The 25,688-nt window shown below is 37.4% G+C and overlaps 2 protein-coding genes across 2 annotated transcripts; both read left to right on the top strand.

The window, feature by feature from the left end:
- Window positions 1–9,001: 9,001 nt before the first annotated feature.
- LOC144447466 (double-stranded RNA-specific editase 1-like) lies at window positions 9,002–15,162 on the top strand. The gene is made up of 4 exons (XM_078137499.1): window positions 9,002–9,227; window positions 11,237–11,365; window positions 11,898–12,032; window positions 12,763–15,162. Exons 2-4 carry the CDS (start codon window positions 11,323–11,325, stop codon window positions 14,505–14,507), a joined length of 1,923 nt encoding a protein of 640 aa, XP_077993625.1. The 5' UTR covers window positions 9,002–9,227; window positions 11,237–11,322; the 3' UTR covers window positions 14,508–15,162.
- A 4,767-nt stretch (window positions 15,163–19,929) lies between these two features.
- Window positions 19,930–25,236, top strand: LOC144447176 (uncharacterized). Its single transcript, XM_078137081.1, has 6 exons — window positions 19,930–20,079; window positions 20,388–20,685; window positions 21,300–21,557; window positions 23,560–23,905; window positions 24,340–24,400; window positions 25,141–25,236. The coding sequence occupies exons 1-6, from the start codon at window positions 19,930–19,932 to the stop codon at window positions 25,234–25,236; spliced, it is 1,209 nt and encodes a 402-aa protein (XP_077993207.1).
- The last annotated feature ends 452 nt before the right edge of the window (window positions 25,237–25,688 follow it).

Below are 25,688 nucleotides of genomic sequence, written 5' to 3'. Positions count from 1 at the left end.
CTCCGCTCTGCGTGCAGACGTATCGAGCACTGTACTACGGACAAATCTTACCACTGACTTCCTATATATATATATATATATATATATATATATATATATATATATATATATATATATATATATATATATATATATATATATATATATATATATATATATAATTATAATTATAACTTTAAAAATGGCTATTATTCTATAGGTTATTAACTTAAAGGTAATTGTGACACGTGACAAAACAGGATAGGAAAATGAACAAAAAAAATCCACATTCCTCTCACATCTTGTGGAACCTAATAAACGTACTAGAACGTACAACCATCACACTATCACATTTTATAGGTAATTTTACGCTATCATGGCATCAGGGGCATTGCGAGATACTAACAAACCAAAAGACCATAGAGTTTCAATTATTATGCGACATGGTGTTTTCTCTCACGCAACATTTCTTGTTATGAATTACGCTAACAAAATATTGGCGCTGATACAGCTGAGGCACACACATAAGTGTTACATTTTGTCTGAATGAGAACATAAAGAAAGTGTATGTCTCAGACCCTTCCTTGTTTCATCCGACAGTGATTTTGATTTGTGTTCACCAGTGAAGTAAAATGTATCATTTCATATTCTTGTGCGTTATCAGTGTCTATATTTTGTTTGGGGTAATTTGTAACAAAGACTTTGCTCGAGACGTAAAGAACATCGTGCAGCCTAATCGAAACTGTATAGTCACTTTGGTTTGTTAGTAATGCTTCGAAGATGTTACTTAGGTTCCACGGCATAAAAAAACAATTAGTATCAGTACCCAATAAATAGCTAAAAATACCAAAGAAAGCACATCCTTACTTTGACATGAGTTAAATGACAAACAAGTTTGACAAAAAACGTCGAAATCGACGACCAAATGAGCCTCAAAAACGTCAACTTTAGCTTGTCATGATGAAAACATGGATGAAGTGACACAAAAAATAACCATGTTTTTTCGATATATATCACATTATCCGTCGATGCTTTATCGCATTTATTAGTATATCGAACAATCTATCAAAATTACACTATATATACGCAGTATACATGCATGCTTCTTCGAGACAATTTGAAGATATTTAAAGATCGAGTATCTAATTTAGCAATGGATAGTCTAATCTCCACTTTGAGAATTGAGAATCTAATGTAGAAGAATAAACTCTAATGTTAGATTCAAACAAGTAAGCAATTGTTTTTCATTAATATATACGAAATATAAAACAAGACCAATCTGGCAATTACCAGTAATTTATTACAACGACAAGATATGACAAGATGATTCACGCTCTTCTCACGTGACAGTCAATTTATTTTTACAAATCAGTGATAAAATACATCACTATATACTTTGATCTTCGGCCAGTTTACGAATGCTTACATTATCCGATTTGTAATCACCCTTTTGTGTAAACTGGACTGTATCTGGTACACAGATTATTTGATACTGTAACATTAGCCGATCTGATTATGTGTGTCGTTTGGTAACTTTAAACATACTGATGCAAGTCGTATGTTAAAGTCATTACTTTTTCAGCTAAATATAACATATACAAATATAGAAAGATTAGTAATACATGGTTTCTGTTACACATACAACCTAAGGTTCTATTTACTTGCGAGTAACATTTCACTTGTCCAGGTCTAGCGGTAACGCCAGAAAATGGACAGTTTTACAAAACCTATTGACCTGAAAAGGCGAAATTTTATTACTGTGATGTAAGTCTGATGAAAATATGCAATGATTATTATATCAAGAACACCTTCTACCAGACTTCTAGTTCTGATCAACATTTACCTGTTTGATCATACTTGCAGATATATGTTACAATCTCATCAGGAGTACATTCAACAATCACCCACTTATACTCTTCAGCAGGATCCATAACAGTACAACCTGTGTCCGTTTGTTCAGCGGCCCAATTTGTGTAGTTCACGGGACTATCATCAACGATCCACATACCATCATACAGTGGTACAAAGACTTTGTTTCCACTCGACGCAGTAATGTTTTGAAGGAAACTTTGGTGGGCGGCGTCTTCGATTGTTGAAAAATCACCACTCTCTCCAATGCATGTAAATCGCGCTGAATGATACCTAAGAAGAACAGATTCAAAAGTCTTGTAGCAGGCATCTTCATAATAATGTTGGTCCACAGGGCATGCTGAAATACAAGCACAAGTCCTACATAATGTGTCACTTTTAAAAATATAAAAAGTTACGGGAAGACTTAATGAGTAACAATGCTCAGTTTTATTTGCTAAAGCGACTTGAAGTAGCCATTATTTCTATGTATTTTTATTGTAATCGTTTAATTTTGGAAAAACTGGCGTCCAAGTATATGTCGACTGTATATTTATGTGATAAATGGCAGTTTTCGCCCAGGTACAAATGTGTGTGGTGTCGCCACCCTGCATCAGTGACGTTATATGTTTCTGGTACGAACGTAGAGGGCGTCTATTTAAAAAATTATTATGTCGAATCAGTGATAGATAGGGTAGGCCACCTAATGTAAACTTCAATATAAATATCACATTCCACGTTTTCTACGCAAACAAAATTAAATTACCCTGGCCTACCGATTTCTTTTTCACCGATGCAAACTATTTTAATTACGCACTGCTTAGGCCTAACAAAACAAAATTGGGTGGTTCCGATTACGCTCAATTTTAGAATAGGTTGGGTAGGTAGATTTTTTATTTTATTGTTTTTACTATATATTTTTTTCATATTTGAGTATCTAGCTTGTTCAGTTAGTTATGTTTTCCATATAGTCTCTGTACATGTGTTATTGGTTTCTTCTCATCAGATGTACAGCCATTACAGATTAGAAGAACAGTTTTATATTGTCTTTTTAAGTTGATGTCAGTTTCCGCACCCACTATTTCTCGTGAGACTTCACAATTTTCGCTATTTTTTTCATGAATACGTAAAGAAAGTTTAGGATCGGCGTGAAAAACTATGCGGGGGTCGGGAAACGGGAACCAAATAATTGTTTTTTTTTCTTTTAGGCCTTAGAACGAATTTCATGTCTTGCATTAGGGATGATCTTACAAAGTCACACAAGCTCAATAAACGAACTTTGTTCGTTTAGGACAAAGCCCCCCCCCCCCCCTCACCTTAAACGAACGTTCACAAATGCGACATCACAAGTTTATATATGATGTAAACCATGATGAAAATTGTAGCAGTCATACCACTACGATCAATGCAATGTAAAAACTTGATGGAAAACATGCATTTCCAACCTTATGAACCTGTTTACTGAGATGATGGCAACTACATCAAAATACCAGAACCCCAGCACTATATCTCACATTAGAAGTACATTTTACCAAATTATCAACATCTCCGTAGTATACACAGAAGCTGTTACCATGGCAGGCGTGAAGTTTTCGAAATTTGGTTAAAAGTGCGAAAACGAAATTCAGCAATCGCATTGACACCCCCCCCCCCCCCCGAAAGAGCTTGTGTGACATTGTGCGATCGTGCCTAATTATAAGTCCGATGGTATAGTGGCCATTATAACGTAACAACACAGGTAATCATCTCGGGATCGTTTACGAAGTACAAGTAATTCTATAATTTTGTTCTCCGTCTAATATGAACCACATTAACATCATGTTCCTACTACTTGTTTGCGATGCATTTACAAAATATTAATGGTTTTGGCAATGTAACACAGCAAACGGTTTACTGGTTTACTAAGAACCTAACTCTAGAGTAAAATGAATGACACTTACCTCCCATGCTGAGAGACGACAGCCAAAGCACGGCTAAAACAGTAAGCATTTTAGTGTTGATCGAAGTACCGCAAAAACGTGTGATGATATCTGATTCACTAAATCTTCCGAATGTCACCTCCTACAAGTGTGCCTTTTTGGAAAAACTTAATCTTTTTTCGACTTCACGATAATGAAAATAACTGGTCGTAGTTCGCTACTACATCTGATACACCATTCGTCTTGAGACGATCGTCGAATAGAATTTAAATGTCAACGATCAATTACTGATAATGGTTTATAGACACTTTCCCAAAGGAAAACTGTCATGGATAGACGATACCATTCACAAAGAGGTGACATGGTTTGGCTTGTGGATTTATATTGCTTTAAAAAAAATGGGTATTTTTGGTGGCGTGTGCATAGGAAATACAATGTATTTGACAGTATTGAGGTGTTTATTGATTGGTCTTAGTACTAATAATGAATACTGTTGTTTCAAGCCAAAAATAGACTATCCTTTTAGCAACTGCATAATTCATTTAAGTCGCTTTCTTGCAAGAGAAAAGATGTATGTACGTATATGTGCTAATTCAGAACATATTTTATATCTCTACCTATGCTCAGTTAAACTATATATTTACACACAAAGTTACAAATACAGTAAACAAAAACGATGTCAACAAAGCAATAAACAAACAAATGTAGGGCAGTAGATTGCTTTGGAATGGTAACTTTCATTCTTGGAATCATGAATATATTCAAGTCTAAAAGAAAAGCGGGCAAATTTTTAACAACATAATATGAATACAATAGTACATGTGCATCATCACACTGATTATGAGGTTTGCTTTTAAATTGGTCTGGTGAATTTTCTTGTAGGCAGAAAACAGCTTTGACGAGTAAAGTTATTAGTTTTTTTCTTTTATTTTGTTTTGTTTTATTTTATTTGTTTAATTTAGTTTTGTTTCGTTGGGTGGGGTGGTGGGTTTGTGTTGTGTTGTGTTGGGTTGCTCTGTGTTGTGTTGTGTTGTGTTGTGTTGTGTTGCGTTGTGTTGTGTTGTGTTGCGTTGTGCTGTGCTGTGCTGTGCAGTGCAGTATAGTATAGTGTACTGTAGTGTAACATGTAGACAGTGCCTTAACTGGTTGTGTGACGTGACATGTGTTGGTATGGTTACAGATGTCTATGAAAATATATTAAGAGTACTAACAGAACTCTACTATGAGTAAGGTTTAAGTCAACAGACGACGAAGTGTCAATAACACTAAATAAAGTACAACTCATAAAACCAAAGTAAAGTGTTTTTGTATGTACCACAATCATTTATATCATCCATATCAAGTGTAAAAGTAGTCATTTGCTAATTGACCACATTAGAAATGCCACATGCTAGGCTTGTAAATAAAGCAATTGACGGTATACTTTTACACATGATATGAATGCTATAAACGAGTGTATGACAGAGAAAGTAATTATAATTTACTTCAGTTTTACTCGTTTTAACATGAATGCTATAAACAAGTGTACCACACAGAGAAAGTGTTTTACTTCATTGTTCCTCGTTGTGCAACTGATGATTATGACTGGCAACTTAGGAGAGGTTACGTACCCTTTTTGTGTAATACTAGCCAATCATTAGAATATGCAAAAGCCAAGTTATTGTCTTTGAACAGAAAATATAGATCATTTATATACCCTGGTCGTAAATCCATGTTACATCGCTGGTTCTGTAGTGCTCAATATATGAGTCAAACTTTTTTTTACATTCATAAATGTAAAATGGTGAACCTTAATGCTATTTCCGTTTAAATTTCTTGCCAAAGTTTCTTTATCTTCCAAAAATGTAAGTTGAATTTATATAATACAGTGTACATATTATGTTTTCTCACTTCACATATAATTGTCTTCATTTACTTGTATTACACTTCATCAAACTATCACAGAAGTATTGTGACAAAGTAATATCTAGTATTTGGGCCAAATCTATTTCTCAACAAAATAGAAAAAAAAACTCCGACCTACCTACACTATATTCTGATTTCATGTTATCACAATCAAATATTTAAAAAAAAAATTTGCCTAAGAATGTAGTTTTTTCAAGTTCCATAAAATGGTGTACACGTGTTCAAAATAGCTTTCTGTTTTAATGAGTCATTTGCATTCATTTACAGACATATCACAAATGAGATATCCGAATTTTGCATTCCGACAATTCGTGCCGGAACAACAATCGTAAAGGCTTGTATATTGCTTGTATATTGCCTTATATATATTGCCTTGTATATTGCCTTGTATGTTGGCTTGTATACTGCCTTATATGATGGCTTGTATATTGCCTTATATGTTGGCTTGTATATTGCCTTATATGTTGGCTTGTATATTGCCTTGTATGTTGGCTTGTATATTGCCTTATATGTTGGTTTGTATGTTGGCTTGTATATTGCTTGTATATTGCCTTGTATGTTGGCTTGTATAATGCCTTGTATATTGCCTCGTATATTGGCTTGTATTTTGAATGCATATTGCCTCTTTACGGAAAGTATCCAGTTTATAAATCATTCTTTTTTTTAAAGTAAAATAATGTTTATTGTTACCGCTAATTTGTGATTCATGAGTAACTATCACATCCTGAATTCAGCATATATTTTATTGTATTTGTCACAGCTTTGCAGTTTTGTTGACATCAAACTGAATAAAGCATTTTGCCACTGACAATCCGTCGGATGTTTTATACATATTAAACATTAATGCTTCCGGATTCTCACTGTCCTCTTTCATCTGTACAATTATTTGATCTCCCATTCGACACTCCCGTAAATAGATGATGCTTAGCTCTTTCACGTTATAGTTTGCAATATCCTCTTCTGTGAATACCTTGAAAGACCGGTTTCTAGTTGCCATGGCTGCGACATCCAAACAGTACCGAGTGTAGAGTGCGTTATTCAAGTGATGGCCTAAGGCATCTTCATCGCTGGGAAGGACAGTCAGTTGATGCTCAAATACAACATCATCTAATATTTCCCCCGGTTGAAATTTTCGAAATATTGGTCTTGGTTTACGCGTAGCTGCTTCTTGTCTCGTTTGAAGATAAGGTGGTACGGAGACCGCTTTTCGTGTTTCAAGATTAAAGAAAACCTCTAGCGTTGTAAAACTTACTAGAAGTTCGTCATCAGCTGACCTTCTTAGCTCCTGGAGATAGCTTGCAGATGTTCGGCCAAGGTGGATCAATTGCATCGATACTCTTACAGGAGTGTCAAAATTCTCTATACGTAAAGTATAGTAGGATGGTAAGATGGTGAATTCCGTTACACGAGTCGCTTGAATGACATATTCCGACTTTTCTGGTCCTCGTATTAGCACCCTTGGGAAATCAGTCATCACTTTATACCTCATTGACTCGAATAGCCTCATTACACTCCATGTACAATATCTACCTATGGAAATAATATATATTGCAATTATTCAAAATTAATTATTCATTTTATGGCCTTTATACTGGAAACCCATTGACCCAATGATGTTGTGTACTATACTACTTGTCTAGTTATACATGATAAAGACTGCTATTGATATACGGGCCCCTACTCATATCCTATCCGTTTTGGTACTCAATTTTTTTTTTTACACACATACATATAGACTATCGACAGTCGCTCGCGCCTTTTTTTCCCAGTCTTATCTAAACTCCGATCCGGCGCAACACTACTATAATCGCATACTGATATTTTTTAAAGGCCCGGGCCTTCGGCCCTCGATATCAGTATGCAAATATCATGATTACAGTAGTATTGCGCCGGATCGGAGCGCGGCAACGACTTAAGTTTAGATAAAACGTTGGGGAAAAAGGCGCAAGCGACTGTCGACAGTCTAACATACAATCATATACAGTTAACCTAATTACACAAAGCAAACACATTGCAGCTACTCACCACTAGATCTCGCAACCGAGCCATATCAAACACATAACTCATAGCGACAATTTCATATTTGAAATAACAATATAGTAAGCTTATTAAAACACGATGGAAACGCATACAAATACCCATAAATTCGGAGTACAGTTGAAAGTATACAAGGAAACGTAAAACTTGTGTCAATGATCTAAAACCAATGCAAAACTCAACCAACATACAACGCGTAACAGATGTTAAATAAAGCGTTTCAGTTACTTGCCCCATTCACTTAGAACTTTCATATCAGGTGTAAAATAACAATGTATTGATAGCAGTGTATGTAATGTGGTAGTTCTAAATGTAATCTATCTGTACTATTGATTCATTGCATTGGGAAGGGTGGACCCTATAGCTAGCTGACCACTATCAGTGAATGAAGTGTCAATAAAACTTTGGTTTGACTATTCTACTTGTGACGGTTAGGTTTCGTCTGCTGGTGACATTGTTTACGAGTTTGAGTACATTTAGAGCGACTACTGGACTGATAATAAAAGACTGTTATTAATTTTTACACGTGATATGAACGTTCGATCTAAGTGAATTGGACAAGTAGCTGAAATGCTCTACACATGTAGTATTCAGAACATGCATTCAATTCTCATGGTCTGCATTGTGTTGGGTGTAACTAACGTTCTGACATAGTCATTCAAACTGTTGTTAAGAATTTGGTAGCGTCATACCTTTACGATCAAAGTCGCCATACGACAAGGCGTCATATTCATACACAGCCCCAGTACCATCTTCAAATAGCTTACCCTTCATTTTATACTAGAACGAGTCGAGGTATAGGCAAGTGATATGAAAATCTATTTGAGGAAAAAACACAAAACATACCAAATAATAAAACACATCGAGCAGTGCCAACAACAGAAATATGTACAGAAACAGAATTATGTTCTTCAACACCTCGGTTCATCTGGGTTTTTCAATTCACTTTGCTGACGACAACACGTTCTTTCCCCAAAAAACATCATCTGTTACATTATAAAATATGAGGTCGAAAGTCGATTCTGATATCGATCAGTTTTTACTATATTAAAAGGCAATATTCTGTCTAAAATTTAGAAGAAAAATATTTCGAAATATGAATATTGTTCTTTTCTTTTTTCACTTTCAGTTGTGATATCGCATCACACCAGTCTAGGAATCTACCAGATGCCTCAGTGAGCCGTCATTCCGCGGTCGAGAATTTCCAAGCTGTTATAATTTAAGTTCATTTTATAGTCAACATAAATATATGTTCATTGCTTTCCAAACATTCCAACCACAAAAATTCGTTAGGTGTATACTGGTAGCGATGATACATCCATATCTTTCATTTTCGCTTCGTTTTTAGTTCAGCAATGCCATAAATGTGAGAGTTAATGTTACCGATGAGGGCGGGATTTGTAATGGCGACCTCTGGCCTCAGTAATACTCGGAAATGCGGAAGAGTGACCTCGCGTGTAAATAACCTGGTTTGATGCATTGTCGTGCGACTATTTTAAACCCTCAGACTTATTTTGGCTTATACGGAAGAAGAGGAAGGTAGGTTACAAGTTTAACAGATTGAGAATGCACATTAGAGTATCAACGATATCACTGGAAACGTTCCTGTTAGTCAGTGATGGGATATCGGAGTACATGGGCAATGTAGTAGGCCCCACAGTGATTCAATAGCTTTTTTGACAATTGTATGCATGGTGACCACGCGTGGTCGTCTCCTACACTGTCAAATTTTGACGGGGTCAAAGGGCATTCTTTGACCAAATTAAATGAACTAGCATACAGCACCACGAAACGCCTGAGTAATCGTGAGTTTACACTTGCAGCAGCCAGCCAAGTGAGGTACTGTATGTATACAGTATAGTCACATAATAACACTATCTACTTGAAGTACCCGTTCATCGTCAGATTGCAATCACGATCAAACGTGGAGTGTGTACGGGGAGTACTTACCCTCCTATACTGCAAGGATCAGCAGTAAGGCTCAATCTAAAGGTCGGTTCTGACGATCTCGTATATGAGCGTATATATGGCCGACCTCATGTATGCACGTTTGACATATAAAGGAGAGAGGGCGCTGAACAGTTGCTACTCACAATCAAGTGTAATGTCACAGAGATACTAAGGGAGCATTCGTTTTTTACGGGGAGGGGGGGGGGGGTCGGTGGAATTCGGGGGGGGGTTGACTTTTACAAAGCAGTTTTTAGGGGGGAGTCAAATTTTATATCCAATGGTTTGGGGGGGGTCAATTTTAACAACAGATTTGTATGGAATTATAGCAAAAAACAACAGAATTGACAAAAAAATGTACAAAACAGAATACAAACATGTCTTTATTCTGTCTGATCAGGTGATAACAAGTAAAAAAAAGAAAACACAGAATCACAAAAATAAAACTTTCAGGCTGTGGCAATATAATGACATACCTCACTTTTAAAACTCTTTAAAAACTCTTTAAAAACAACAGAACTCATTCAAATTAATTTTTGAGTCTGAGAGTGAACCATGAGAGGGATAAAGAGGAGGAGGAGAGCGATGAAGAGGATGAGATGGACGAAGACAGTGAATCAGAAGATGGACATGTAGTGATACATGAATTGGGTGAATCAGAGGAAAGTGACTCGGAAAGTGACTCTGAAAGTGATAGCAGTGACATTGAAAATGAACTCTTTCACACAACAAGATCAGGCAGACAGTGTACTACTTGGAAGTCACGGAACTACATGGACTAGGTTTCATGGTCCATTATGTGATATGTCGAACAAACACTCATATAAGTCAAGTGTTTCATAAATCTATTATAAATCAAGTGAAAAATTTTTATAGGGGGGGGTCACATTTTACAATTGATGGATTTAGGGGGGGGGGTCACATTTTAGAAAAGTAATTTTTAGGGGGGGGGTTGCTTTTTACATTTAATTCATACCTCAAATTCCACCGACCCCCCTCCCCGTAAAAAACGAATGCTCCCTAAGCAATATTTTACCCGCATGCCACAACTGTGTCTCATTTGTATGCTTCTACGTTCCTTAATTTATCATTTCCGAGATAAGCAAAACAAATTTAACATTTGAATAATATGGACCAAACGTACGATTAAAAATCAACAAGAACGTCTCATGAAATTATGTATAAAAAATGTAACAAAACTAAATGGAGCACGTAAATACGCTTCAACGTCAAATAATCACCAACTTGGGTAGTCAGTCTCTATGACAAATATTAACACGTAAGTTTGTTATATCTAAATAGTACATGTATGCAGAAAATTCAATATCTTGTGACGTCATAACAGGCGCAAACGTTTGCCTTGGTTTCCTTGCAAATATTCTACACTGCTTTCACGAAAGTCTGTTGAAAAATTTATGAAATTTCTATCTCCTATAAAATATTGATGTCTTGATGAGAGTTCTTGTTTAGTTTGTAACATACATATCGTGCCACCACCACCGTGCCAACTAGTGAAACTCATAGATAAGATGATTGATATTATTGTATCGTAAGAGTTCATAAATGTGTTAGACATTCATTATGTTAATTATTCGTTGCAGGTAACTGTAACATATGAGATTCTGATGTCAATGACCGATATTGTATCTAATCACTACTAGAAAGACGCAACAAGACGGCGGAAAACATGGATGCAATACCCCAAGATCGATTTTATAGCTTCATAAAAGGTATTACTATTAGTACTAAGCTAATGTAGCATTTTGTGACTGAGGGCTGAGACGCCAAGCATGTTGATTTTACGAGAGTGGTGTGCCACGGTGTGTGTGTGTGTGTGTGTGTGTGTGTGTGTGTGTGTGTGTACGTGTGTGTGTGCGCGCGCGCGTGTGTGTGTATGTACGCATGCATATCACATATGTGTGTGAGGGGTCGGGGCGGGGTTGATCCAATTTTACTTTCAGTTTCGAGGGTATCGTTTTATGAGCGACTTTCATCCTGGACAAGCAAATCAGCTGAATGAGAATATTAGATTATGGAATCAAGTGTCAAATATCAAAATTTAAGTAAACTGTTATGTTATGTCTTGCATTTTTAGTATATCATGGTGTATAACTTATATGCAGATATTTTAATGAAAGTGCTCTTTCAACATCCCACTAATAATTATCTGATCATATTGCTTTTGATGAAGATCGTCTCACCATCTCTATAACGTTCATCTCATTAGTGGTTTGATATTACATGAACTCTTACTTTCCCTAGATGTTGAACACTTCCTAGTGAACGGTCTACAGAAACAACAACTGAATCACGCTGCAGCCAAGGAAAAGGAGGAACTTCTTGGAAAGTTAAACAGTTTGAAGTCGGACATCGAACTAAGCACCCAGGTTGCTATAGGTCAGTACTCTCACTCTCACTCTCTCTCTCTCTCTCTCTCTCTCTCTCTCTCTCTCTCTCTCTCTCTCTCTCTCTCTCTCTCTCTCTCTCTCTCTCTCTCTCTCTCGCTCGCTCGCTCGCTCCCTCCCTCCCTCCCCTCTCTCTCTCTCTCTCTCTCCCTCTCTCTCCCGCTCTCTCCCTCCCCCTCCCCTCTCTCCCTCCCCCTCCTCTCTCTCTCTCTCTCTCTCTCTCTCTCTCTCTCTCTCTCTCTCTCTCTCTCTCTCTCTCTCTCTCTCTCTCTCTCTCTCTCTCTCTCTCTCTCTCTCTCTCTCTCTCTCTCTCTCGTTTCATATTAATGTGTGGTAAGCCAATTGATTTTGAAAAGTGCAACAATGTTATTTCTCCTCGAATGAATGACAAGGATGGGTACCTCACATGAGTAATTTGTGTTTGAATTGGAACACGCCACTCTTTTGTATATTGGTCCATATGGTTTGTAAACGTTTTGCAGATGTTGACCCTGACATTTTATGAGATTCATACAGTGACATATACATATAACACTCACACACACACACACACACACACACACACACACACACACACACACACACACATATATATATATATATATATATATATATATATATATATATATATATATATATATATATATATATATATATATACATGAAGACATGCTTGTAATAGTTTATGTAATGAATATATCTATTTATTTATTTTACCTTAGGTGAAAAACCCAGTTTGGACCGTCAGATCAGTGTTTCACGCAATTCATTGTCTATACTAAATGAAATTAGACCAGAATTACAGTTTCATCTTGAGTCACAGAGTGGTCCGAGTCATGCTATGGAATTCGTAATGTCGGTACAACTAGATGGTCAGCGTTTTGAAGGAATTGGCAGCTCCAAGAAACAGGCAAAGCATCGGGCTGCTGAAAAAGCACTCAAATTTGTCCAAACTGGAAGCTGTACAAATGATGCGGAGATGATCCCGAGGGAGACTGGGGGAGGTAATGACAGTAGAAGAAATGATGACGAAAATGGACTTGCAGCAGCTTCATTCAATGAGGAACCACAAGAAGAATCTAACCCAACCTTTGTGTTGAATACGTTAAGACCTGGCCAAGTAGCTTATGAGCTAGTTTCTGAAACTTGTGATGGTCTCGAAAGGTGGTATAAGTATTCTGTAACAGTTGATGGGCAGATGTTCATCGGAAAAGGCAGAAATAAGCGCCAGGCCAAAACCGAAGCTGCACGAATTGCCGTGAGTTTGCTGAATCTAACAGGTATGCAATCTAAGGAAGCTATTTCAGAAACCAATCCTGCACAGAAAATGGCTGATCGAATACAGACATTGATCTACACAAAGTTTAGTCAAATTACTGAGAATTTTACCTCACCGTACTCAAAGCGCAGGGTACTAGCTGGCATTGTTATGACAATGGGTGATGATCTGGATAGTGCTGAGGTCATAACTCTGGCGACAGGCACCAAATGTATAAACGGTAAAAACTTGTCCAACAGAGGGTCTACAATCAACGACTGCCATGCTGAGATTATTGCACGAAGATCATTGATTCGTTATCTCTATTTCCAACTTCATCGACACATTGTTAAAGACACCAGGTCGTCCATCTTTATTCCCAGAAGGGAAGGCCGCGGATACCGCCTGAAAGATAATATCAAGTTTCATCTGTATATCAGTACATCTCCTTGTGGTGATGCTAGAATCTTCTCTCCACACGAAGAGATTTCTGACGTTTCATCAGATTCTCACCCGGCAAGGAAATCACGTGGTCAGCTACGCACAAAAATCGAAGCTGGTGAGGGGACAATTCCCATTGACTCAAACAGCTCACCAACCCAGACCTGGGATGGCGTCCTGCAGGGAGAGCGACTCCTTATTATGTCTTGTAGTGATAAAGTTGCCCAGTGGAATGTTGTTGGTGTTCAGGGTGCTCTTTTGAGTTATTTCATTGAACCCATATACCTATCAAGCATCATTATTGGCTCTAACTACAACAGGGAACACCTTTCGCGAGCTGTCGTCTCACGTGTAAAGCTTGGCAATGCCTTGCCAAACATGTACATTCAAGCGGAACCCCTGCTTTCTCGGACCACTCGTCAAGAAGAAAGGTTACCCGGAAAGACACCCGATTACAGTGTCAATTGGAACCAGGCTGACCATACAGTTGAAGTCGTAAATTCAACAACAGGGCGATTAGAACACAGCAACTCGCCCTCCAGACTTTCCAAGCAGAGCTTCTATCATTATTTCAAAGAATTGAGTGGCGAATTGACCTCTGTTATCATGAAGAAGAAAGATGTGGGGAAGTCCAAAGGCTACAGAGAAGCCAAGGATAGAGCAAGTGATTATCAGAGGGCAAAGGCTGCACTTGTAAAGGCATTCCAGAGTACTGGCATGGGAACTTGGATGAGAACACCAGCAGAGTTAGACCATTTCACCCTGTAATGAAATCAAGATTGGCGAAAACGTGAATACTATAAAGTTATAGTATACTACACTATAGAGTTTTTCATTGCTTGTGAGATGTTTCAAATGAAAGTTTAATTGTAATGGTTGCTCATTATATTATGTACTCGAATAGCTTATATATACTTAAGACTTTGAAACCCAACTCAACGAAATACAAGCTAGTCTGCGACAGTGTCAGTGACCGCCTCTCTAAGATGTTTTTCAGGACACAACACTGGTGTGTAGGACTCTCACAAATGGTTGTTAATAGTTAGTACAGGAACTGTATTCAAGAACTCCTGTGCACATTGATTGATAGTGTTACCGCAGATCTTTGATGGGGTCTCTGTGATGCATAGTTTTAAAAGCGAACCAGGAAGAGATGTGTGTCTGTAACAGTGTTACATAAAACGCAAGTTTTCACTTGTGAAAGTTGAGGTATTACCGTCAATCTATTGAAGACCATTCCAAATTTTTCATGTTTTAGTAGATACTAAAGTGTATATGATACATATAGTTCACTGACAGGTTTTATCTTAAATCTTAATGATTATATACTAGTATCAGTAAGTATGTGAACAAGTTTTACTCTATTTTAAAACAAAGTTGTTCTTTGACTACATACACACAGGCAGACACAGACACAGACACATACACACACACAGCCACGTGTGTGTGTATGTGTCTGTGTCTGTGTGTGTCTGTGTTGTACAGTTTGATTGTACCCAGATTTGTAAATGTTCCAATTTAGTTCATAACCTTTGTAACGTTTTAATGTTTATAAACTTTTAGTCATTTTTTTGTCAATTCGCACATCTTCAATCCATACATTCTTTTTTTTATATATTAGTCATAGCTTTACATGTATTTGATGTGCAGGGTTTCATACCTCAACATCATGAACAAATACTTTACCTTTTTTGTCTTTAGCATCAGTGTGTGAATATTAAAGTGGCACAAGATGAGTTTACCAGCTTTAAACTCAAATGAAAATACTTGAATAAAAACCACATTCCAGCATTATGTTGATATCGATGAATTTATTCCATAATATTACGATTGTCTTCTGGCATTTGTTACAACGGTTGATTGCATATAGTAGGAATTTTCTGAACATTGTTGGTACGTACCATACATTACGTCATCGGGTCGTTTATGAGTTATATCTTAATACGAGGTTTGGGTTAGGTCAATTGCAAGTGGTGTTTAAATATGCTTGTGTGTGTGTGTGTGTGTATGTATGTATGTATGTATGTATGTATGTATGTATGTATGCATGTAATATGTATGTATGTACGTATGTATGTACGTATGTATGTATGTATGTATGTATGTATGTATGTATGCAATATGTATTTACGTATCATGTATGTACGTACGTATGTATGTATGTATGTATGTACGTACGTATGTACAGTATGTATGTATGTATGTATGTATGTGTGTGTGTGTGTGTGTATATGTGTATACGTACATACCCCATGATACTTACGTATCATGGCTAGCTGCCGTACCTCACTAGCTAGCTCTCCGATCGACAGATTGCATGTATCACATGGCGCGGTAAACAGGCTAGTGTGTTATCTCGAAGAAAGTGAATGTTTCACGTGTAACCGACTCTTGTAACGAAATGTTATTAATTAACAGTCTGTCGTGTTTTCTGTGTCCCAAAACGTCTGCAACAAGTGAACTACAACCAAGCACGTTTTGATGAAGATGATTAAAGAATCAAGGCACCCAAATTTGTTTTATTATATTCTTTTTCCCCCTTTTTATATCAGTACAAATGCAAAACAATATAATGTAAAAGGAAAAGAATGCATTACAGAACAGATAAAAAGTACAAAAGCGAAGAGGAGTGAGGACTGGCTACCTTAAATTAAATGAATTATTAGTTAGGATTGAAAAACCCTCACAGTTAATAAGGATTAATGTAACATTTAAAGTGGCCATATGGATGAGAATTTGGTATTTATTTTGGATTTTTATTTGATAAAACAGCTTCTCTGTGTTTTTCTACTTGAAAAAATAATGTGAAATAACATATACCAAGTCCATGTTCACATCTCAATAAACGGCAAACATTAAACAATGTGTAAAATGTTTGTTATTGTACGTACAATAACAAACTTTTTACACTTTTTGCATCTTTTTGCAATGTATTGAGTTGCGAACATGGACTTGGTATATGTTCTTTCGCATTATTTTTTAAAGTAGAAAAACACAGAGAAGCTGTTTTATCAAATAAAAATCCAAAATAAATACCAAATTCTCATCCATATGGCCACTTTAATGTAACCGTATTGATGAAAAGACAAGCAACAACAAAAAATAATTACATTACTAAAACTAGTCTACTCGAATGAATTGCCAGTTGTATGACTTACAGTGATGTCAGGTTTACAAAGTTAATGAACTTGACTTGTCATAGATCTATAACAGTTAGAGATCAAGGGTTCTATATACTTCATTTTCTGAGTCTTTGACGCTCGTTCTCGATGTCATTATGCGTGGGTAGGCAATTGCGCCCCCTAGAGACGTTTACCAATACCATATCGTGCTGTTTGGCTGACATTTTTGTCGTGGGCTTTAAATGCGTTATACATATACCTACATGTATAGTTGGAAACAGCGCTAGATCTGGAAGCAGCACAAGTCTAACGATATATAGTGCAGTGTAATTACGTAAGGATTTTATACATCTCATTGTCTAAAGCTTTCATTTATCTCCAGTGAAAGGTGAACGTGCTCGCTGCCATATGTAAATAGTAACCCATTTCAATGCGTGTTCAGTTGTTTGTCGTCATCGCAACAAGGTGTGCGCTTCCGTGTCATGTCATCAGTTAAGACATTGTTAATGTTATGAGGTATGTACGTATGCGATCACAATCATGTTGTGTACAGTAGATCCATGTTTCGAGATCTAGCTAGGTTTCGTGTCACGAAGTCTCGTTAGCACTAAGCAAAACGACAGATCGAGGAAAGCATGGGGAGTGCGGCAAGCACCAAGAAGGCGGCAGCTGTGTGGAAATCAAAGACAACGGAGAAAGAGCAGGAAGGTGATCAAATTGAAGAAAAAGAAGTCGACGAATTAGCATGCATCGACGAGGTAGTTGACGCGGACAACGATAATAAGGCGAGAGAAGACCACGAAAAACGCCTAGCCGAACACCCAGAAATTCAAGACCTACTTCCGACATTCAAAAAATCAATAGACACCATACAACAATGTAGTGAAAACCCAACGTCAATGGAGGCCTTGCAAAATGTGACCGACGTTGTTGAGACGAACCTACGGCAGCCATTGATGACATACAAGAGTAAAGAACAACGTCGGCTCATGTGCGATCAACTGGGATACGACGAAATTGTGTCCACCATTTACAAGTACTGCCAGGCGCTGAGGAACACAGGTCCTTTGGAAAGGTCACAACCGATTTTCCTTGCCTATGTGTCAGCTTTAGACATCGTAACCAGTATGTCAGATAGAAGTGAACTCATCTGTCAGCAGTGTCAGGAAACTGGCCTCTTGGAGGATATGATCGACTATTTGAAAACTTCGAAGTATAAAACAGATCACGACCGTCAACGGAATATGGTAAGTGCCGATTCTCTGGGATGTCAGTCCAGGGAGACGGTAAATTGGGCTCAATTTTAGAGTAGGTGGGTTAGGTAGATTTGTTTTTCATGTGTGAGGTCGAGTGTCTAGTTCAGGTGGTTATGTTTTCCATTCTTTGTTATATGGTATCTGTGTTATTGGTTTCTTCTCATCAGATGTACAGCCATTACAGATTGGAAGAACAGCTTTTTCAGCTTTTTATTGTCTTTTTAAGTTGATGTCAGTTTCCGCATCCACTATTTCTCCCGAGACTTCATAATTTTTTGCCACTTTATTTTATTTTTCTCGAATCAGTGAAAATCTAGGTGGGGATCAGGTAACCGGAATCAAACATTTTTTAGACCTTGTAAGAACCAAGAAATGTTACATGCCTACATGGAAATTGTTATGCATTATATTGGTGTGCTACATTCCGCCTGTTTGGACAAAATTACAGTATTATCGCGATGTCGGATAGTACAAAATTGTTGATGAGCTACAGACAGACTTAAAGTAACCTCAGACCACTGTAGTTCTTTATATTGGTCTGAGAAGTAACCGAATAAATAAATAAATAAATAAATAATTTAAATAAATAAATAAATAAATAAAATAAAATAAAATAGTGAGTGAGTGAGTGAATGAATGAATAAATGAATTAATTAATTAATAAATAAATAAATAAACAAATAAACAAATAAATAAATAAATAAATAATACAATCATAGACAACCATGATCGATCTGCACCCTCGAAGTTTGTTTGTTTGTTTGTTTGTTTGGTTTAATTTTATGCACGGTCGCAATGTTGCCTTGTTTGTTTTGTTTTGGGCCAATGAGTTATTACGTTACCTGACACACTTGGAAGGAGTTTCCGCAGCCAGTTAATCTGAAACAGAATATGTGACAAAACCCTTACTCTCTATTCTACAAGTTTGCTAGCTCATTCGGACAAAAACACTGCGACAAAACTTAATTGCCCATTTTCTTCGCATAATAAAATATGTCTTGATGATTGACACCTTTAAAAATCATTCTTATTAAGATCAAAATGTAACAATTGTAATGCATCGTCGTAAACCACAGCCTCTTTTACGGCACCGTCCAAGGCGCACCTCGTTATTCGTGTCGTGGATGAAATAACAGCTCTGGTTTGCGACAATGTTGTGTTGTAGTTAAATGTCACAGTCTGTCGAGCCAGACCGGGATGACATTCAGCTAGGCTATGTTGGTAAAAAAAATGTATCAATGATAGTAAAAGTTTGGTTAAGTCATATGATAAAATGTGTCAGTGAGATTTTGTAGAGCCAGACGACATTCTGTCTCAGGTTAATTGTCTCCTATTGTATTGCATTGTATTGTATTGTATTGTAGTGTAGTGTAGTGTAGTGTAGTATAGTGCAGTGTAGTGTAGTGCAGGGCATTGTATTGTATTGCATTGTATTGCATTGTACTGTATTATATTGTACTGTATTGTATTGTACTGTACTGCACTGCACTACATTGTATTGCATTGCATTGTATTGTACTGTACTGTACTGTACTGCATTTCATTGCACTGCACTGTATTGTATTGTATTGTATTGTATTGTATTGTATTATATTGTATTATATTGTATTGTATTGTATAATTTGAATAATTTCTATATCTCTTATTCTTTGAACTCAGATTGGGTTTGCATTCATCACTACACACCTTTCCATTATATGTAACTGTGCTAAAGGTGGTGTCAGTCGACAATATTTCGCCGAGAGAGATGCGGTGAAAACAATCGAACCTTTTACGAAGTCTCCCGACGTGTTTGTTAAGACAATTTCATACATGACATTGGCCTATGTTGTAGACGAAGGCGATGAACAAAGTGACGTCATAGCAGCTGATGACAATCTCATCGAATTCCTAATTGAACATTTCAAAAAAGCTCTAGCATCGCCAGAGAAAACATCCACAGAAGCTGGTATATCAGCAGAGGTAAGTAAAACATTTTCATTTTCAAACATGATTCTATCGTATTTATATATACCTCACCACATTCCATATAGTTACTATGAAATCCGACCATGGAAGTACGTACTGGGTGGTACGTCCACGGTCTTGTGAAATAACCTTTTTAAATGACACCCACTACGAGGATTCGAAAATCACAACAAGAAGAATATATTTTTGTCATAACAATATACTTTTGAATTTTAAAACTGAAGCCATCTTCCAATTTAGCGATGGATGTACGTCTTCCACATGATGATGAGAAGTCACGTGATATACATTTGCTTTTCCAGGAAATAGCACAGGGCCTTTACAGTCTCACAAACAACGACAAAAACAAACCGAAAATAGTGGAAGCTGGAGTGTTGCCTCTACTTGTCAAACTCATAAAAGAAGGCGACGAAAAAGAACAATATTACTCAACCAAAACGATTTGGAATCTCGCTTTTGACAAGTCAAACCGGGACAAGATAAAGGAAAGTTCGGATGTTATTGAAACGTTGCAACAACTCAAATCTCACGAGAGTCAACGAGTACAGAAAGCAGCGAGTGGTGCATTGTGGGTAATTGAGGACCAGCAACAAGGACGAGGTAAGATTTCTTGTTCCCCATATTTAAATATATTTGCATATTGCCGTAACAGTATGAAGTTGGCAACCATTATTAGGTAAGACATTAACGAAGCATACGTTGGTTAGTTTGTGCTGCACATCAAATCAAAAGTTATATGTAGTATTTTACTTGCAATTGAGAGAGAGAGAGAGAGAGAGAGAGAGAGAGAGAGAGAGAGAGAGAGAGGGGGGGAGGGAGGAAGAGAGAGAGGGGGGAAGGGAGAGAGAGGGGGAAGGGGCGAGCAAGCAAGAGAGTGAGAGAGGGAAGGTGGAAGGAAGGCAGATGGAGAGAGGGAGGCGAAAGGAGGGAGGGTGGACAGACCAACATATATATATATATATATATATATATATATATATATAAATATATATATATATATATATATATATATATAGGGAGAGAGAGAGAGAGAGAGAGAGAGTGTGTGTGTGTGTGTGTGTGTGCGCGCGCGCGCGCGCACGTGTGTGTGTGTGTGTGTATGTGTGTGTGTGTGTGTGTGTGTGTGTGTGTGTGTGGTGTCTGATCAGTCAGGGTTTACTCCAAGCATAAAAAAGCATTGATCACTGTGTTTCTTTTTATGCTTCACATGTTAGACAATGCAGAAAAACATGGTGAAGATGGAGAAATAGCTGAAACCTGTCCTCACGTAATGATAAGCTACCAATGGGATGTTCAGAATGTGATGATAAAGGTGAAGGAAAGACTTGAAGCAAACGGCTACCGTGTCTGGATGGATTTGGAACAGATGGGCGGGTCAACATTACAAGCTATGGCAGAAGCAGTCGAAAACTCTGCAGTTATATTAATGTGTCTGTCACAGAAGTATAAAGATAGTCCGAATTGTAGAGTAGGTAAGTTCGAATGTCTTGATTCAATGGTTACTTATCGTTTAAATGTAAAGCCGCACCAGCTGCAACTTTTGAAACTGTTTTGTTACATTTACTGATGACTTACTCGTAATATCGTAGGCTCTGATCAGAACTGGATCACCTGTGTAGGTAAACGTCATAATTAGGAACCGGTCAGTTTCTTCGGCCTGGGGGGGGGGGGGCGGTGGATTGGTAGGGGGGTCACCCTGTTTTTGAAATTGGCAGTAGGGGGGGGGGTCATGCTGTTTTGAAAATTGTGGATGGGGGGGGTCATTGTGTTTTAGATTGTGATGGAAGAAAAAAATCCTTTTCTACAATGGCATATATCCTTGTCTGAAATGTGGTACATGTCAATATTTGTTCTTGTCCCTGTTTCTTACATCAATTCTTTAGTATTACTTATTAGTTCAAACATAACTATACATATTCATATACACATGTACATGTACCGGTATTACCTAGCTACCACACTAGTTACAGAACATGTCATGTAAATGCTTGGCTGTTTCACAATCAATGCTTCACTTATATTGCAGTTTGGGGCAAAAGTGAACTTGAAGGTTTCGTAATGGTAATTTTCATAGTTTATAAATGAAGTTAATCTAAATTGTTCTACTCGTCATGTTATTGACACTACAAATCACCACGTCTCATCAGATTCCAGTTTCCATTATACACTAGGTATGACCACCTAAAGTTCTCTAACATACCGATGACTTTATTATACATGCAATACTAATGTCCCTATACTAATGTTACGTGTCCATTTTATGTGATATGGGAAACTCATTTAAAACGTACATTTACGTTAGCTTTTCGAAACTTGGAAATATTACCTCAAAGGTTATGAATAACCTAAACATTGCCTTAGTATCCCAGGCAAAAAAACTCCAGATCTGCCAGGGGGAAAACCCCAAGGACTCCCTCACCCCCAGAGGTCACTCATGCATTCAACCAACAATCAGATGCACCAACAACCTTTTTACTGTCATAATGGTGTTGAACTCAGGACCCCCCTCACATGAGGTGGACATATCCCAGTCTCAAGCTCTTCCCCTCTTACTGTCAAGATGCTATCAAAGTATATTTCAAAAGTATTTCAACCCTATGTAGTTGCTTTTTACATGTTGGTGTTGTCTTGTAAGGCTTGGAAATTATTGTCTGAAAGGGTCTGAATAGTCTCAAAATTGACTTTTCAGAGTAAAAAATCTCCAGGGCTTCTAGGGGAGACCCCCTAGGACCCCCATAAGAGATATACATATTCCCTTCTCAAGCTTCCCCCCTACCTTTCACTGTCAAGATGCTATTAAACTCCTTTTTGAATATATTTACCCTGTGCAGTCAATAATTATAATTATGATAGTGCTAACCCTGAATCTTATAAAGTAGATGCAAGGCAATCAAGCAGTCCACACTGAGTCACGATCAAAAAATACCTGTCATGTAAATATTATATATGGGGGGGGGGGGGTCATCATGTTTTAGAATTAAGTGATAGGGGGGTCAGCCTGTTTTGGGCTTTACAGATAGGGGGGGGGGGTTCAGTGACTTTTTGTCTGCCCGATTTAAGAATCCACCCCACCCCCCAGGCTGGAGAAACTGACCGGTCCCTTATGAAGCCGGACGCATAATATGGTACAATAAATCCAATCAAATTGATTTTTGGGTCAGCACCCTAGACCCCAACGTCATCACTATTTCAAAGTGCTACTGTACTAGTTATGGATAAAAACATAGACGCTGTCTCTCCAACATCTATGGTAAAATCAACCTCAAGTCAACATGTTCATCACTAATTTGTATTTTTACAATCTTCAGTGAATATATTGTTCAGTTGGATGACTGATCAACCTCAGTTACAGCTCCTTGTGCAATGTGTAAATGTCAAAGCACTAGTTCATGGAGGCCGCATGATTGTGTACCTTGTATTCAATATCGTGTATTCACATGTTTCTCCGATACTCTCTCCTTCACCCACTGCTAGAGGCAGAGTATGCATTCCAACTCAGACGTGACGTTGTACCATTGATGGTTGAAGACAGATACAAGCCAAGTGGTTGGTTGGGAGCCATCGTAGGCACTAAATTTTACGTCAATTTTGCTAAGAAAACTACTGCTTTTGGAACCTGTATGAAACAACTTGTACGAGAACTTGGAGATCGCGGTAAGATTGGAATGCAGCCAAAAGAAGGCGAGATTGTGAAGGAGGCCATTGCAGCTGTAACGGCGCCCTCTGTTGGTCACGCGAGGCCATCGACCGCAGCGCATCCTGCAAACAGATGGAGCGCAGCTGAAGTGAAGGACTGGTTGAAAGATAATGGAATTGAATAGTAAGAAGTCATTTTATTCATATATTCATTCTATGTACGTTCATCGAATGATTTTATATGGAATACTAATATCTAAATATCTCATTATCAATTCTCTAAAAAATGACTGACAGCATTATACATATTTGATAACTTTGATAACTAAACCCTTGAGGCTATGATTCACAATGGTGAATATGTGGACAGACCATTATCAGTACATCTCTTGAGCGAAAGTAAAGTCACGATTTCTAATCTCCAAATTTCACTACGTTCACTATATGGATTGTACCCCCCCCCTCCTCCCCAATCGGGGGCTATGTAAAAAGGGACGCTGTGCTATTACAGGTATATAGGGGTTAATTATTATACAGCGTTTTCACAACAGTGTGGAAAGTGTTATGCATACAAATGACATTTATATTATCATCTCTGTTTTTAATCCTCATCCACAGTAAAACCAAGCAAACGATTACTGGGGAAGATCTAGTCTTTCTAATGAAACTACGGGATGAGGTATGTACATGTACATGATATAATTTTATTACAGTTAATATATGCATTCATTCAAAAAGGAACACGAACATGCTCAACCTAGCTAGCTTTTTCATAAGTGACGTCAGATAAATGGAGGTACATGTGCACAGTTTCATTGTAAAATGTAAAAACATCTACGTTATTATTATTTGCGTTAAATTGATCAGAATAGAAAGTTAACGAACGTTTGTAGCTGTGGACGACTAAACAGGTACTACAGAAATGAGTTGGGTTTAGAGGATCAGTAAGGTAGCGTGATGACGTCAAATCTCTCAGCATTTTTGATATAAAAGCTTACAATAGATCGCTATAGACAAAATACGGACTGTTATTGATACTAGACACGCTTTGAAAATGAGATACATGTTCTCATGTCCTAGCTGTCTTTGGATATGTTGCAGTGATGTGTATTTTATATTTCTTTCGCTTTGAGATAACATGTATCATTCTACGTGCTTGCCTGATATCAGTGTCTGCATTTTGTTTATACAAGTCATCATTGTATGCATGAGATCTAGATCTAAAATATCACACTGCTTCATTCATGTTGACTCTTTAAACCGTCCTTGCTTCCATAGTACATGCACACATCATCATTATAGCCAAATTTCTCTAAACCCGTAAGTCACTGTTACAGTGTCTGTATGATTCAGTGCAACTTTTGCGAGAAGACAAAGGTGGAGATGATTTAATTAATCTATTCTTTATTTTATTTGTAGGCACCTGAGTTTTTCTACAACTACGTGCTCAGTCACCTGGGTATAACTACGCTGCAAGGAATGAGAAGACTTCGTAGTGCATTGGAAAGGCTCTGATGATCCATGACATTCTTGAGTGTACTTGAGTGAAATACTAGTGTTACCGTCGTAAGAGACTTGAGTGAATATGCCTAGTAGCTCAGTGTAACTTTTTCTGTTGCTTTTTACAATTGAAAAAGTATACCAAACTATAATAGAGTTCATCTTTTTATATTCGCGGAATTAGTCGCCACTATAGTCGTTGATAATATTGTGTACATACGCGGGTTTGATGTTACTTGCCTACTTTTTTTATTTGAAAAATTAAGTTACGAGTTGGGTCGACAGTTAAATTCTGTAAAGTACATATTTACTTGAACATTCATTGCAAAATTTAAGTGTGAGTTGTGGTTTATTCATATCACAAAATATATAGATTTCTATATTTTCCTGTTTCGTACAAATCAAGGGGCTGATCCCATGACTAAGATATAATATGACTATTACTATTCATACAATATATTTACATC

The sequence above is a fragment of the Glandiceps talaboti genome, chromosome 16 (genome assembly GCF_964340395.1).
Source record: "Glandiceps talaboti chromosome 16, keGlaTala1.1, whole genome shotgun sequence".
NCBI classification, from domain to species: domain Eukaryota; kingdom Metazoa; phylum Hemichordata; class Enteropneusta; family Spengelidae; genus Glandiceps; species Glandiceps talaboti.
This window is presented reverse-complemented; position numbering and strand designations above follow the sequence as displayed.

Bases quoted from the DNA above. Each gene is read 5' to 3' on its own strand.
- LOC144447466 (XM_078137499.1), top strand. From the start codon at position 11,323: ATGGATGCAATACCCCAAGATCGATTTTATAGCTTCATAAAAG. The intron at 11,366-11,897 runs GTATTACTATTA...TACTTTCCCTAG, and splicing joins ATTTTATAGCTTCATAAAAG to ATGTTGAACACTTCCTAGTG. The intron at 12,033-12,762 runs GTCAGTACTCTC...ATTTTACCTTAG, and splicing joins AAGCACCCAGGTTGCTATAG to GTGAAAAACCCAGTTTGGAC.
- LOC144447176 (XM_078137081.1), top strand. From the start codon at position 19,930: ATGACATTGGCCTATGTTGTAGACGAAGGCGATGAACAAAGTGACGTC. The intron at 20,080-20,387 runs GTAAGTAAAACA...TTGCTTTTCCAG, and splicing joins AAGCTGGTATATCAGCAGAG to GAAATAGCACAGGGCCTTTA. The intron at 21,558-23,559 runs GTAAGTTCGAAT...ACCCACTGCTAG, and splicing joins TAGTCCGAATTGTAGAGTAG to AGGCAGAGTATGCATTCCAA.